The 15,000-nt window shown below is 41.4% G+C and overlaps 1 protein-coding gene across 1 annotated transcript in view; it reads left to right on the plus strand.

The window, feature by feature from the left end:
• The window catches only part of LOC146854197 (uncharacterized), a 77,010-nt gene extending 65,208 nt beyond the window's left edge, over positions 1-11,802 (plus strand). The window contains exon 5 of the mRNA XM_085650522.1: positions 10,448-11,802. Within this exon, the coding sequence (XP_085506648.1) occupies positions 10,448-10,657 (210 nt within the window). The 3' untranslated portion in view covers positions 10,658-11,802. The remainder of the gene's footprint in view (positions 1-10,447) is intronic.
• The last annotated feature ends 3,198 nt before the right edge of the window (positions 11,803-15,000 follow it).

The following is a 15,000-nucleotide window of genomic DNA, read 5'->3' on the forward strand; positions in this document are numbered from 1 at the left end:
CCTATTGACACATAGTCACCTGGACACAACCAAAAAAGAAATAGGAACATGGTTAACTACTCCAGAATTTTGGAAATGTTCCAAATGTAAAGCCTGTGAATATGGATGCAATACACAATCATATCTACTGTCAAATGGAAAGAAAGAAAGGATCACTGCACATATCACTTGTGAATCTAAATACGTGGTATATGTTTTAGAATGTCCTTGTAAAAAACTTTATGTTGGGAGTACCATTAACAAATTGAAACTACGGATCTTACAGCATCTCCGAGCAATAAAAAATAAAGATCTTGCATATCCTATGGCAAAGCACTTCTCAGAAAAAAATCAGGGAAATGTTCAAGGACAGAGATACTTTGGTGCTAAAATGCTAAAACAAAATAACAGAGGGGGTGATAGAACCCTGGATCTCAGAACGGAGTCTAAATTCATTTTAGCACTGGGGACAGAAAAAGCATATGGCCATCATTTGGATGCTGAACTGCATGGTCATCTATAAGAACTATGAAATCCATCTACAGTATAAATCTGCTCAGGACAAAATGAAGGAATAAAATGCTGGGGCAAGTAACAAGAAAGAAGCTTCCATAATGGTATCCGATTAAGTTATTGGTACAAGCACCTTTCATAGCACTTTCCAGATAATTAACTGAGGTTTTTAAGAGAAGAGTGGATAAAAGAATATACCATGAGGTGGAAAAGGAAATGAACAGAACTAGAAGACTGCTTTTAACAATTGAAGAAATGTCAGAAACATGGACTTAATTAAGTAATTGAAGAAATGCCCCAAATGAATTCGATTGACATTATACTTTTTACATATAAAAATTATTTTTCTACTTTAGAGTAATATAAAATTCTGGGGAGAGACATTTTAGAATTGCGATTTTGCACAATATATTTGCACATTGCATTTGTCACTTTATGAACATTATCTCATGAGAATTACGAACATTTGGAGACAGGCTTGAAGGAATTTCAAATTGCACAATGTACTTGCACAATGCACTTGTCACTTTCTTTGCCTGATCCCCAAAAAATATCTCATAAGTTCTTGAAGATCTGATTATGCATATAAAATATATATATATATGTTTATTTTTTACATTGAGCACATGTCACTTTACTCTCCAGATAATAATACAATCTCAGGATGTACTTGGGGCTATCTATCAACTTTCTTCTAGTTTTATCAAATACTTGATTACCTTTATAATTTTCAAATTCCCCTGTATCACTTTCTCTCTTTTTATTCTCTCTCTCTTTTTTATTCTCATCTTTACTCTTTTTTAACAGTAGACTAGAGAAACAGGCTGTCAGATAAATCTAATTGAGTCTCTAGCACCTAATTTTAGTACTTTACTGATAATGTCGTAATAAAATGTTCACTATCATAAAAAAGTAAAAATATGAAAAAAATGTAAATAGAAAGGAAAGAATTGGTAGTCAGTATAAGCCAAACTACCAACCTTGGTATGTGGGTTTTTGGTCTAGTCTGTTTTTTAATGGATACAAACAAGGGATCTTTGTACTTAGTCACTTTAAATAGACAGTTTAGACGGTGGGACTCTATGGTCCAGTTGAAGGCATCTGCCGAAACGCGTCGACTGTCCTCTTTGTTTTGCACATGGTGTTAAGGGAATAAAAAAAAGTACCTTAATTTAACTGCTGTGGATTCCTTCTGTGCCGTGGATACTCTGGAGGGGACTTTGCCGAGTTGTGTTGAAGATATATATATATATATATATATATCTATATTATCTACTGGCGGTCGCCAGTAGATAGTTATAGTTAGGACCGTGTTTCCATAGGAAATCCGCAACATTCTATTTGGAATAACTTTGGCGCCGGTTGACGAATCCTCGCGAAATTTTCAAAATAGGTGGGGCGCTCCGCTCCGCTCCTACCCTGAAAGTCTCGGGGGAATTCGTCAAGCGGGGGCTGAGAAAAAAGGGGGGTCCCAAAACGCGTTTTCCCCATGCATTTTCCCATAGGACCTTTAGTCCGAGCTACAGCCCGAACGGCTGAACAGAATTACTTGAAATTTGGCAGAGAGGTAGTCCTCAGGTCAGAGATGTGCCTTTTGCAGGTCTGGTGTAAATCTGTTCAGTAGGTCCTGAGAAAATAGCATTTAAATCAATATATATATCTGTAAGCGCGCTCCGTGCGCTTACGGTAAGCTTACCGTACGCGTACGGTGCCGTGCGCGAGCTCAATTCTGATTGGTGGTTACATGACTGTAAACATTCGAATCGGTCGAAATCAGAAAGTGTCGGCCGCCATTTTCTGTCTCTCGCACTGAAAAACAAAGGTGGATAACGTGAAAAGGGGGCAACGAAGAGAGTTGCAGACCCCTAGCGTTTGTCAGGGGGTCCACGAAGGACCAAAAAGTACGAAAAATACATTTAATAATTTTTTTCAAAAATCGCGGAGTGCGCGTACGGTAAGCTTACCGTACGCGCACGGCAAAAAAAAAAAATAAAAAATAAAAAAGAAATAACAATCACATTTATTAAATAAATTGAAGGACCCGCAAGGGAGAAAAAAAAATTGTTACTGTGTAAAAAAAGGCGAGGCGCGCACGGTATGAACTGCGCAACGTGGGCACTCGGTGCGCGAAGCACAGCGAGTGCCCACAGCGCGCGCACGATGAAAAACCAGAAAAAAAAATAAAAAATAAATACATAAGTTAGCATTTAAAAAACCGGACAAATTCACTGAAAAAACCATAGGTTTCACACACGTTATAGTTAGGAATTAGCATTTAAAAAACCTTGCAAATTCACTTAAAAAACCATAGGTTTCACACATGTTATAGTTAGCTGTACATTTCACTCGTAAAAAACCAATGAAATTCCACGTTATAGTTAGATCAGGTAACTATAACTTGCGCGACCGCAATCCACAATGTGTCATTTCAGATGTCATCATTGATGTGAAGAGTGATGTCACTGACCATGTGATGAGTGATGTAATATATGACGTCATCAGCAGTTTATTGTGGGCGCGCAAGTTATAGTTACCTGATCTAACTATAACGTGGAATTTCATTGGTTTTTTACGAGTGAAATGTACAGCTAACTATAACATGTGTGAAACCTATGGTTTTTTAAGTGAATATATATATATATATATATATATATATATATATATATATATATATATATATATATATATATATATATATATATCCAAACGAAGGTTGCTCACCATTAAGACGCCACACCCAGCATGTACTTCTCTTATTTATTGGCAGGTTATAGAGTTTGCTGCATAATTATTCCAGCATGTACAAGTTCGCCAAACGCGTTTCGGGCTCTCCTCGACCCTTGTTCACTGGCGTAGTAATGGGAAACAGTAGCAAATTCCATCACCACACTTGCAATCATTATATATCCCGCCTCTGTGGGCGTGTGCTTTGGTGGCATTCTGGTCTTTGAAGTTCATTTTATATCCAAGTGGGTGTTACTGTTCTCCAAATGTTTTCACTTTCCACAGTGGGTCGCTAAAATCAATAAAGGCTTTAAACCCTGTTTCTTTCAGTCCTCACCAAAAAGCCATGCCGTTCCTATTTATAGTAATCAGCGCCGGACCCGCACTTCAGCAGCGGGGCATCCCGCGACCTGAGCGGGCCGCTTAAACATCCAAACGAAGGTTGCTCACCATTGAGACGCCACACCCAGCATGTACTTCTCTCTCCATATATATATATATATATATATATATATATATATATATATATATATATATATATATATACCTATATATATTACCTACTGGCGGTCGCCCGTAGGTAGTTATAGTTACAACCTAGTTTCCATAGGAAAAGCATTTTTTGATTTTCTAATAACTTTGGCGTCGTTTGACGAATCTTTGCGAAATTCTCCCAAAAAAAAGTCTATCCAAAAAGGGTGATCTCAAGCGGGGGCTGAGAAAAAAGGGGGGTCACAAATCACGTTTTTCCTATGTTACAGCCCGAACTGCTGAACGGAATTACCCCAAATTTGGCAGAAAGGTAGAGCTTGGTTCAGAAAGCGAGCTTTTTTTTAAATGGTGTAAATCCGTTCAGTAGTTGCTGAGAAATTAGAAAAATAAAAGTTTATATATCTGGGCGTAGCCTAAGTCCCATGCACAAGCTTCACTGTGATTGGCTGTCAACACTCCAAACCAGGAAGTGTTGGCAGCTTGTGACTCGGTAGAAGCGAGTCACCAGAAAACAGAGAAACAAAGGTAAAAAACAAGAGAAGGGGGCAGGGTAGAAACACCCTGATCCACTAGGCCTGCTCAAGGGGTCCTAGAAGGACCCTCAGGGCCAAAGAAAGCATTTAAAATATATATATATATATATATATATATATATATATATATATATATATATATATATATATATCGGCGGAATTCGCGCTGGGGTCGCAGGTTCCCGCGTTTTATTTTAATGAGACCCCGGGGTGAGCATTTATTAAAAAATATTAGCGGGGGCATGCTGGGGCTGTGGGGGCCCACTAGGGTCCCCGCAGACCCAGGGCTTCACTCACGTTGGGAGGGGGGTTGTGCGGCCTCCCTCCTGGAGCCTGCATGTGCTTATAACTTTAGCGTTCTTTGACGAATCTTTACTAAATTTTCCAGAAAGTTTCTCTTTTTTGATCAGCTCGTATCTTGAAAGTTTAGGGGTGTATTGAGAATGTAAAAGGTTGGTTGTTGATTGAAAGCAAGTTTATTGCGAGATATTTGCACTCACGACCGGAGCTATCCAGCTGCGAAGACATATTACAGGGTGATTGATCAAGGGAGGGCTGAGAAAAAAGGAAAAGGGGAGTCCGAAAAATTGTTTTCTCAATGCATTTTCCATAGGAAACTTTATACAAAGCTACAGGTCAAACTGCTGAACGGAATTATGCCAAATTCGGCAGGTAGAAAGGTCTTGGTCCAGAAAACGTGCTTCTGTTGAAATGGTGTAAATCCGTTCAGTAGTTTTTGAGGTATTAAAAGGACAAAAAGATATATATATCTGGACGTTGCCTAACTCCCGAGCATGAGCTTGCCTCTGATTGGCTGCTAACACTTCAAACCAGGAAGTGTTAGCAGCCATCTTGTGCCCCGCATCGAGTGAACATATAAAAGAAAGGTCCCGGGGCAATTTAATATACCGGAGCTTTGTCTGTGTGAGATACCTCTTTCACGCTGCGTCTCCCTACATCAGCAGGTAATGCACCCTTTTCCCCCATCAACAGCATACCTCCAACAACATTCTTGGGCTCGCAAGTCTCCCTCTGCAAACCACTTGTCATCTCACAGCTCTTCGGGTGCGGGTTCTCGGGCCCGCAGTTGTATCTGTGAAGTCAAGACTGGAAATATACCCCATGTCTCTATCTGCGAGATACCCCGTTCACGCTTCCTCTCCCCACATCACTGTTCATCAGCTATCCCTTTGGAAGCTGACGGCCTGCACCTTTCCCTATACCAGTCGGCCCTCAGGTGTTCCTCTGCAAGCTGGCCCGCAGCTCACCCTCTGCGAACTGACGGGCCGCGGTTCTCCCTCTGTGAGCCTGCCAGTCGGCTCGCAGCTCTTCATCTACGAGCCAGCCCACCGGCTCGTAAGTCTCTGAGGACAGATGCAATGGAGGCAATGATCATGCAGGTCGGACACCCAACACTGCTCCGACATCCCCCAGCAGGAGCTCCTTGTCCGCCATCCCCCCTCACCCCCACAAACAAATGTGACAGTCACGTTAGGTTGGACAAATAAGAATCTTAGTCATGTATGGATTTCCATATAAAAACAAAACATATTTTTAAAAAATAACAAATAAAACTATGTACAGCCATGTTGTGTCATCACTGGACCATATGTGAATTAGGCATTAGAAGCATTCAGCGTGTGCGCAGCCAGCGATGATGCGTGGCCTGGGCGGGCCGCACTGGGAGCAATGTCTCTTGTCTACTGGACTGCGTCATCTGCAATTGCGACTCGATGTGAATTGTGAGCCCTGCTATCCGCAATGTAGATGGAAGGCAGTAGTCAGCACAGACATCGAGGAATGCTTTTTGTCACTTCCTCTTGACAAAATCTGAGAACATAGAGTACAATTCTGTCTGCAATTAATAAATCATGTCTCAATGTAAATTGTGAGCTCTGCTAACCGCAGTGTAGGTAACAAAAGAGGAAATATGTATGGAATACATTGTCGAAATGCGTAGGTTTTGGGGACGTTATAGTTAGTTGCCTACTGGACTCTGAAATTCATGAATCAAAACTGAATTCGAACTGTGAGCTCTGCTGGCCGCAGTGTAGACTGCCATTCAGTGTTCCTTTGAACTTGCAAGATGAATTTCGTGATTGTATAAAGCTATAATTGATATCAAAAAAGTTCTTGAAGCAAAGATACTAAAAGATATTATTTAGTTTTTGAAGACGTTGTAGTTAGTTGCCTACTGGACTCTGTAATTAATGAATAAACACTCAATTTTAATTGTGAGCCGTTCTGACCGCAGTGTAGGCCAAAGGCAGCAGTCAGCAAGGGCCCACAGCCATGTGGCGTTCAGTAGAGCTGCACAGTTATTGGTAATTCAGCGTGTGTGCAGCCAGCGATGATAAGTGGTGCACTGAGTTAGTGGCACCTGAAGCAACCAGTGTGTGCGCACCCTGCGATGATGCGTGGTCCGGGCGGGCCGCACTGGTAGCAATGTCTTTTGTCTAATGAATTCTGCCTCAGTAAGGCCATGTGGTGGTGACTTGTGGTGCACTGAGTTAGTGGCATCAGAAGCATTTAGCGTGTGCGCACCGTGCGGCGATGCGTGGTCCGGGCGGGCCGCACTAGTAGCAATGTCTTTTGTCTAATGAATTCTGCCTTAATAAGGCTATGTGGCGATGACTTGTGGTGCAGTAAGTTAGTGGCACCTGAAGCACTCAACGTGTGCGCACCCTGCGATGATGCGTGGTCCGGGCGGGCCGCAATGGTAGCAATGTCTTTTGTCTAAAGAATTCTGCCTCAGGCCACATGGCGGTGACTTGTGGTGCACTGAGTTAGGGGCACCTGAAGCACTAAGCGTATGCGCACACCGCGATGATGCGTGGTCCGGGCAGGCCGCACTGGTAGCAATGTCTTTTGTCTAATGAATTCTGCCTTAGTAAGCCTAGGTGGCGATGACTTGTGGTGCAGTGAGTTAGTGGCACCTGAAGCGCTCAGCGTGTGCGCACCCTGTGATGATGCGTGGTCCGGGCGGGCCGCACTGGTAGCAATGTCTTTTGTCTAATGAATTCTGCCTCAGTAAGGCCACGTGGCGGTGACTTGTGGTGCACTGAGTTAGTGGTACCTGAAGCACTCAGCGTGTGCGCACCCTGCGATGATGCACGGTCCGGGCAGGCCGCACTGGTAGCAATGTCTTTTGTCTAATGAATTCTGCCTTAATAAGGCCAGGTGGGGTTGTGTTGTGGTGCACTGAGTTAGTGGTACCTCTGGCGCTCAGCGTGTACACAGCCTGCGATGATGCGTGGTCTGGGTGGGCCGCACTGGGAGGAATGTGCCTTGCCTACTGGACTGCGTCATCTGCAATCACCACTCCATCTAAATTGTGAGCCCTGCTGTCCGCAGTGTAGTTTGAAGGCAGTAGTCTGTACAGACATAAGTCTGCGGTGCTGTGCCGCTTTGTTCGCAGGGGGCGTGTGTTGGGTGAGGCCGGCGGAAACAGCGGCAGCTACGTGGCAGAGTGAGGGCCGCTGCTCTGGCAGACGTGTTGGCTTTCATACAAGTGAACCACGCCCAGAGTCCCAGCCTATTTATTCACACTTCTACGCTGGAGTGACGTATGTTGGACCAGACCACTGCGCTTCCGCTTACAGGGGATGATGATACAGGTACATGACCGAGATCTTCCCCACTGCCTGAGGTAACATGGTTGCGTCCACTGTCCACAACACTACAAGCTCCAGCAGTATATGTACACATGGAGAGGTTTGTGCTCTGCATAGTGAGGCCTGTCCAGCACATCACCGCAACACTTGGTATTGTGGGCATTATTATTGGTGGGTGACTTGCGTCCTTCACACATGTTTGGTTGCCACATCTCGCAACATTCAGCTATTGTGTGGCTGAGGGGCCATGCCATTTTTGGAAGGTCCACTGTCCTGTTGTGGGCTGCCTCGGTGGTAGTAGGGGGGGTTGTCCGGGGGGAGGTCCTGAGGGTGGTGGCAGTGGGTTTTGTGGCCTTCTTTGGTGTCAGAGGTGCATGATCAGTAGCTCTATGACATGTGTTGGTCTTCAGATGTGATGCTGGGCTGGGCTCCCTTTCACACTGTAGGTAGTCGTCCTACTTTACACCAGTAAAAGGCAGATGGTACATTCCTACTATCAACGCAGCTTATCGCCTGTTTTTGGATCGCACCGCAGATTTGGCTGCTCGTGGAAAATATCGGAAAGTGGTGTTTTCGTGTTATTTTTGTACAGGAACGCCTACTCTGCATATTATTTGAATTAGTTGTTGCTCTCATTTGTGGCAACTTTTTTTATGCAGAAGCTATTGCTGGAAAACTGGCGATATCGCCTGTTTTCACCAGATTGAAAATGGAATGATAATTTAAAATCACTGAAAAAATCATAGGTTTAATGAACATTATAATTAGAAATAAGCATTTAAAAAACTTTTGAAATTCACTAAAAAAAACATAGGTTGCAGGGATGTTATAGTTACAAATTATCATTTTAAAAACCTTTGAAATTCACTGAAAAAACCATAGGTTTCAGGAACGTTATAGTTACAAATTAGCATTTAAAAAACCTTTGAAATTCACTGAAAAAACCATAGGTTTCAGGGACTTTATAGTTAGTTGCACATTTTACTCGTACAAAACCATAGAAATTCGGCCGTTATAGTTAGTAGAGTTAACTATAACTCGCACCCCCGCAATGCACTGCTGATGATGTCACATATTACATCACTCATGACATGGTCAGTGACATCACTGATGACATCACTGATGACATCTCAAATGACATCACTGATGACATCATCCATGTGATAATTTGATGCACCTCTTCACACCCTAATATAACCTTTGATACACCCACTCTAAAATACTGACTACCATTTTCTAAACCATAGACAAATCAATAGCAGTTACTATATACCCACTGACTACTTCCTAGTTATACACACACATTCATTCATTCACCCATACAGTAACTCATACATGCAGTCAATCATCAATATAGCACTATTATATGTACTCATACACCTATACAAACACTCATACACCGTCACTTATCCATAGAGTTATTGACACACGTAGCTAGTCATGTAAAGAATCTATAACACTGCCGTTTACTCACCTATACAGTTATACATTCAGTATCTAACCTATTCATACAAATAGTAACATATACTGACACTCTTATACAATCACTGACACAAGCACACACTCCTTTATACAGCCACTCTCACAATTACTCACTATCACATAGAGTCATTTATATACTCCAACACTCACATATACTGCCTTTCACATATGTAGTTACTCACACATATACCGATGAGATATACATTCACTCTCCAACACGGTGATACACACACCCACTCACCGAAACCGCTATTTCCACATGCACTATTGAACCCATACACCTAGTAAATTAGCCACTCACACATGTTGGCAGAAAGTTACACACCGCCCACCCACCTACCCACACAAACACTGAGCCACCCATACTAATACTTATGTTACCAATAAGTAAGCCACATAGACAGTCATGTACCTAATCATCGACCCATGCAGCAGCTTATACAACAACTGAGAGACTGATATAGACATTCACACAGTTCAGTCACTAACCCATGCATTCAGTAAGAGACATTTAATCATTAACTTATACAGTCAGTCACACACCTATTAAATCCTCCACCCAGACACTTATACACCAACTCATTCTTCAATACACCTTGGCGTTAACATATATAAAATATATTTAAAGTTTACAAATACACACATTCACTGGATGATGGCATCAGTGATGTCATCAGTGATGTCATTTGAGATGTCATCAGTGATGTCATCAGTCATGTCACTGACCATGTCATGAGTGATGTAATATGTGACGTCATCAGCAGTGCATTGCGGGGGCGCGAGTTATAGTTAGCTCTACTAACTATAATGGCCGAATTTACATGGTTTTGTACGAGTAAAATGTGCAACTAACTATAACGTCCCAGAAACCTATGGTTTTTTCAGTGAATTTCAAAGGTTTTTTAAATGCTAATTTGTAACTATAACGTCCCTGAAACCTACGTTTTTTTCAGTGAATATATATATATATATGTATATATACATATATATATATAAATAAATATATATTCAAACACACACATATATTGTCTACTGTCACTTTTCTCTTCATGATTGCTACCAGTACATTTAGATTTATTTTCACAAATGTTCTTTCTGTTTTTTTTACAGCTGGATTTTAACCTGCTCAGGCTTCCTGGAAACTATTACGTTCCTGTCCATGGCTATCGGACATCAATGCTTGCTCCCACCATGCTGCCCTTTTCACCCCAACTGCAGCAGTTACCTTTTACAACACCACTTTGGCTTAGTTTTCCATCATATGACCTGCCATTGTCAACAAAGGAAGAATGGAGTGGCATCAGTTCCACCCCCACCTAATTGACAGTAAATTCTATACAAGATCTCAGAACGGATGTATCAGCATTCTACACCTTCTAGAATGGTAACTCGGACTCCAGGGGCCGATCTTTTCTACTTACCACTTACCGAGAGAGCGGTCTGGGGCGGAGACATGAGGGACAGCCTGGCATCAGTTTGCACCTCTAGCCTGTAGGAGGTTTGTCAAATCTTCAAGCTACTTTTCTGAACTCTAACAGAAGGATATTGCTCACCCAAGCTGCAGTCCCAATCTCCAAGAAATAGGATGAGAATGGGCAACTATGGGCTAGTGTCATATCCACCACTCGGAGTGTGGAACATTCACAACACTACCACACACCACAGCCGTTCTCGCCCTATTTCTCTACAGGGTGGTGTCGCACCACAGGGGCTGCGGGGGCCTGTGTTACGCCCCTGCATCTAACCTCTTCCAATGTCTCTCAGAGAAGAAGAGTAGTGTTAACTGTCATAGCTGTGGTACTCACTTGATGTAAATAAGGAGGTTCCACATGTGACAATAAAAACTTTCTAGTAAAAACATCAACATTAAAAGCTGTGGTGTTGAACTATAAAGGCTATCCATGACAAGGGATTACCAAAGTGTTTGTTCGCATGAACCATCGCTTACTACAGCCCTAACCATCTACAACAGTGCCAGAACTCTGGGAATAGCATTGCCATGGTGCTTCTTGAAACCTTGCAGACTAAGAACAAGAAACGTATTCAATTTTTATCGGGATGAACTTGGTTGGAAGAGCACATTTGCCTTGGCCCTAAATCATATGTGTTCAAAAGCCACCTTTGCATTATGCCCTTGTTTCTATGTTATTGGAATTTTCTTATGGAAAGGCTGAATGCATAGTGAAAGAGAGCAAATAACTGGATAGTGCAATGACAATGTGGACAAACAATCACTGCTGACCTCAGGGCACCTTCTGTGATTTTAGTATTGACCATGTGAAGGGTGCAGGTCGCCTGCTGGACTCAAAGGGCCAGATGTAGCCAACAGGGCTCAGACCCTCTCATGCACTGCATTTAGTGGAAATCATTCGCACTGAAGATAATGAGATTAGGTCAAAGATTAAACATGTTTACTGAGCCTTTTTGGACACTTTTGAATCTAAATAAAAATTAGCACATGGAAAGTCTTGTCAGTGGTAATGATAGGTTTCGACAACTTTTATAAGAGTACTCTCAGTGTCTGCTTGGCCAATATAATTGAGTACATTACAACTAATGGGGGCGGAGCATTCGAACCAGCAAACATTTAGAGAAGCTTGGGGTGGGGCTCAGGCATCTTACTCTTGGATATGCAATTCCACGGATACAAAGAATACATTTTACAAAAATTCCTCTCTCACAGGCAAGTTGGTTTAACAGTGCCTCTACGCATATTATCAAAAGGCTGCATAGGCCTTGTTTGCACACAAGCAAAAAAGAACCTGGTGCATCATGCTCAAACTGTCGCCGTGCTCCTATAGACAAAAAATTCACCGTCGTCTGGGGGTGATATGATACATGGACTGCCAAAAAAAACTGTGTATATTTTTAATGTATCTTTGCACTACATGGAACATAGTACACACAACTACTTAAAAATAAATACAAGTATTGTAATTAATTTATTTTTAAATATGGATTTTAACTAACCAAGTGATAACCATAATGTTATCTTTAACCTTAAAATGAATTAAATGTGCTCAAATGTAATTACTTCCCTTAACATAAATCTCATGCCAACCCTAATCTCTTAATTTACTTACATTTAATTAAAATTAATTAACTATTCTTATTCTAAATCTACTACTAGCCATAATCCCCAATTCATGTAATTAAAAGTAGGTAACTACTAAGCCTTAGCCCAAAACTAATTCTAACAAAAAATATTTATTTAATTTATATGTTACAAATAGTCCAGTTAATAATTAATTACACAACCATAACGATTTTTTATTTTAATTATTAGCAAAATAGCCCTTAACCCATAAATTAATTCTAGAACTTTGCAACAACATTAAATGCTACTGTACATATCTTCAACTATTTATCATCCTTCTTTGTAGTGAGGATCCCAATAGATTCATATTGAGTGCTGCTGATGTAGTGATGGTGTTGTCTCAGAAGGATCCGATAATTAGAAGTGTAGACACACTTCATTTCCATTATTCTAGGAGCCTTCAAGGCATCTCTTGTGGTACAAAATGTCATGATTTCCACATTGTGATACTGACAAGGTGGTCACTGCAGTGACTCTCCCGCCTTCATTTGGAATGTGGCCAAGGAACACTGTTTTTTGAGTATGTGCCTGCTGCCTTATAGTCCATTTCAACATGTAACTTAATGACCTAGAGCTTTTATCCACTGAGCTAACTTACCAGTGTAATTCATAAATTAGGACCCGATTAGAGTTCGTCGGACAAGGTACTTCATCACAAATGGGACGGAGTACCCAGCTTTCCAAATCCTTGATCTGCCTGTGAGATTTAGAGATGGATGGACCTTAAGTACTCACACGTCAGGAGTTTGATTCTGAAAAACAAAAGACTTTTAAAAGTTTGACGGACGGCGGTCATGGCTGACGGGACAGTCTGTCCAGCTTATCCTACATTGACAGGAACCCCCATGACAGCAGTTCCTGTCAATGTAGAGAGATGTCTGTGGGGCTGGTGGACATCTATACATTTGGCAGGTGGAATTTCCCTGGGAATGGCGGAAGTAATGTCCTCCACTATCCCAACGGAGTAAACTCTGTCTGCCAAACTCTAAATCATCTCCCTTAAAACCATAAGGATAGTTCTTGGGCAAACAGGCTTGTTACAAGAGCCAAGCGGTTGCTGTGCTGCCCCTGAGAGTGTGAAGAAGTATGAGCTATAGAACACAAGAGTAAAGAGAAGTGGCTTGTAGCTTGAATGTTTTCTTATTTTGGTAGGAAGAAGTCATTGTTTTGGTACCAGCGTGCCTAATAAAGGACAATAACATTTTCATTTTCAGCACATTACATTTATATATTAATCAGATTTTGACTTTTCATAGCATGTAGAGCACAGTCAAGGTAAGAGGTGAGACTAAACATCTAGGCAGGAGAAACAGCCAGCAGGAAAACTTGTTTGGCTCATTTTTATGATTATACACCAGCTTGTCCTTTCTGAGCTAAAAAACAAATGGGTCTAGAAAGTTTAGAAATTGTATATGTGGCCTATTTTTGCAGGATAACCATATAAACATATCATTCTTCTTTATGGGATGGAATGTGCCTCCTCCGTCACCCATTCTGCTGCTCTTCCTATAGATCAGTATGAGACTCCCGGGTCATAACTATATACGTTTTTCCTTCTGACATTGCCCACTATTACTATTAATCTAAGTATGCATTTTGTAAACATTTTATTGATTTAAAAAGCTGTAGCGTTACAATGATCAATTGTACGAGCATTCCTGGTATGAGATTATATGGAACACACACACAAAAAACACTTAACTGTCTGGGCCACTTGTTTTAATTTTGCCAAGATGCCTTCTAAATATCCTACCAGAATCTTCAAAATAAATGTTGACAATTGTATTTAAAAGTGCAATAGGTTCCTAATACCCACAAATTGTCTTACATAGATCTTAACAGCATAGGGGCTTGTACGCAAAATGCATTTTGTAGTACGTTTAGTAGTAATACAATAGTACTTCTAACTTACTACAAAATCCTATTTACAAACCTACATGCAGATCTCTCCATCTCCGCTCTTCTATTTAATATGCACAGAGATCTCTGCCCTGACTGCGGTGGCTGGAAAATTGGAAATACTTGCTACAAAATTGGAGGGGTTTAGATAGGAGTAAGAAGGCTTTAAGAGTGAGCCCATTCCTGTTCACAAACTGCACTTCTAAAATACCTACTGCCAAAACAGGGCTCACAACAGTAGTAAATGTACTCCAGCTCAGACCTGGAGTAAGTCCAGCACCATAGATGGCCAACCAGTGGTTGAGCATCACCCGCCCATAGGAAATAATGGCAGCAAAGATTTGAAATAACACCCCATAGAAAATAATATTTAAAAAAGATATATATTTTGTCTTCCTACATATATATATATATATATACACACACACACATATATATATATATATATATATATATTACCTACTGGCGGTCGCCAGTAGGTAGTTATAGTTAGGACCACGTTTCCATAGGAAAACCTCAACATTCTATTTTGAATAACTTTGGCGCCGGTTGACGAATCCTCGCGAATTTCTCAAAATAGGTGGGGCGCTACGCTCCGCTCCTACCCTGAAAGTCTCGGGGGGATCCGTCAAGCGGGGGCTGAGATAAAAGGGGGGTCCCAAAACGC

This window comes from Triturus cristatus, chromosome 4_1 (genome assembly GCF_964204655.1).
Source record: "Triturus cristatus chromosome 4_1, aTriCri1.1, whole genome shotgun sequence".
Taxonomy (NCBI): domain Eukaryota; kingdom Metazoa; phylum Chordata; class Amphibia; order Caudata; family Salamandridae; genus Triturus; species Triturus cristatus.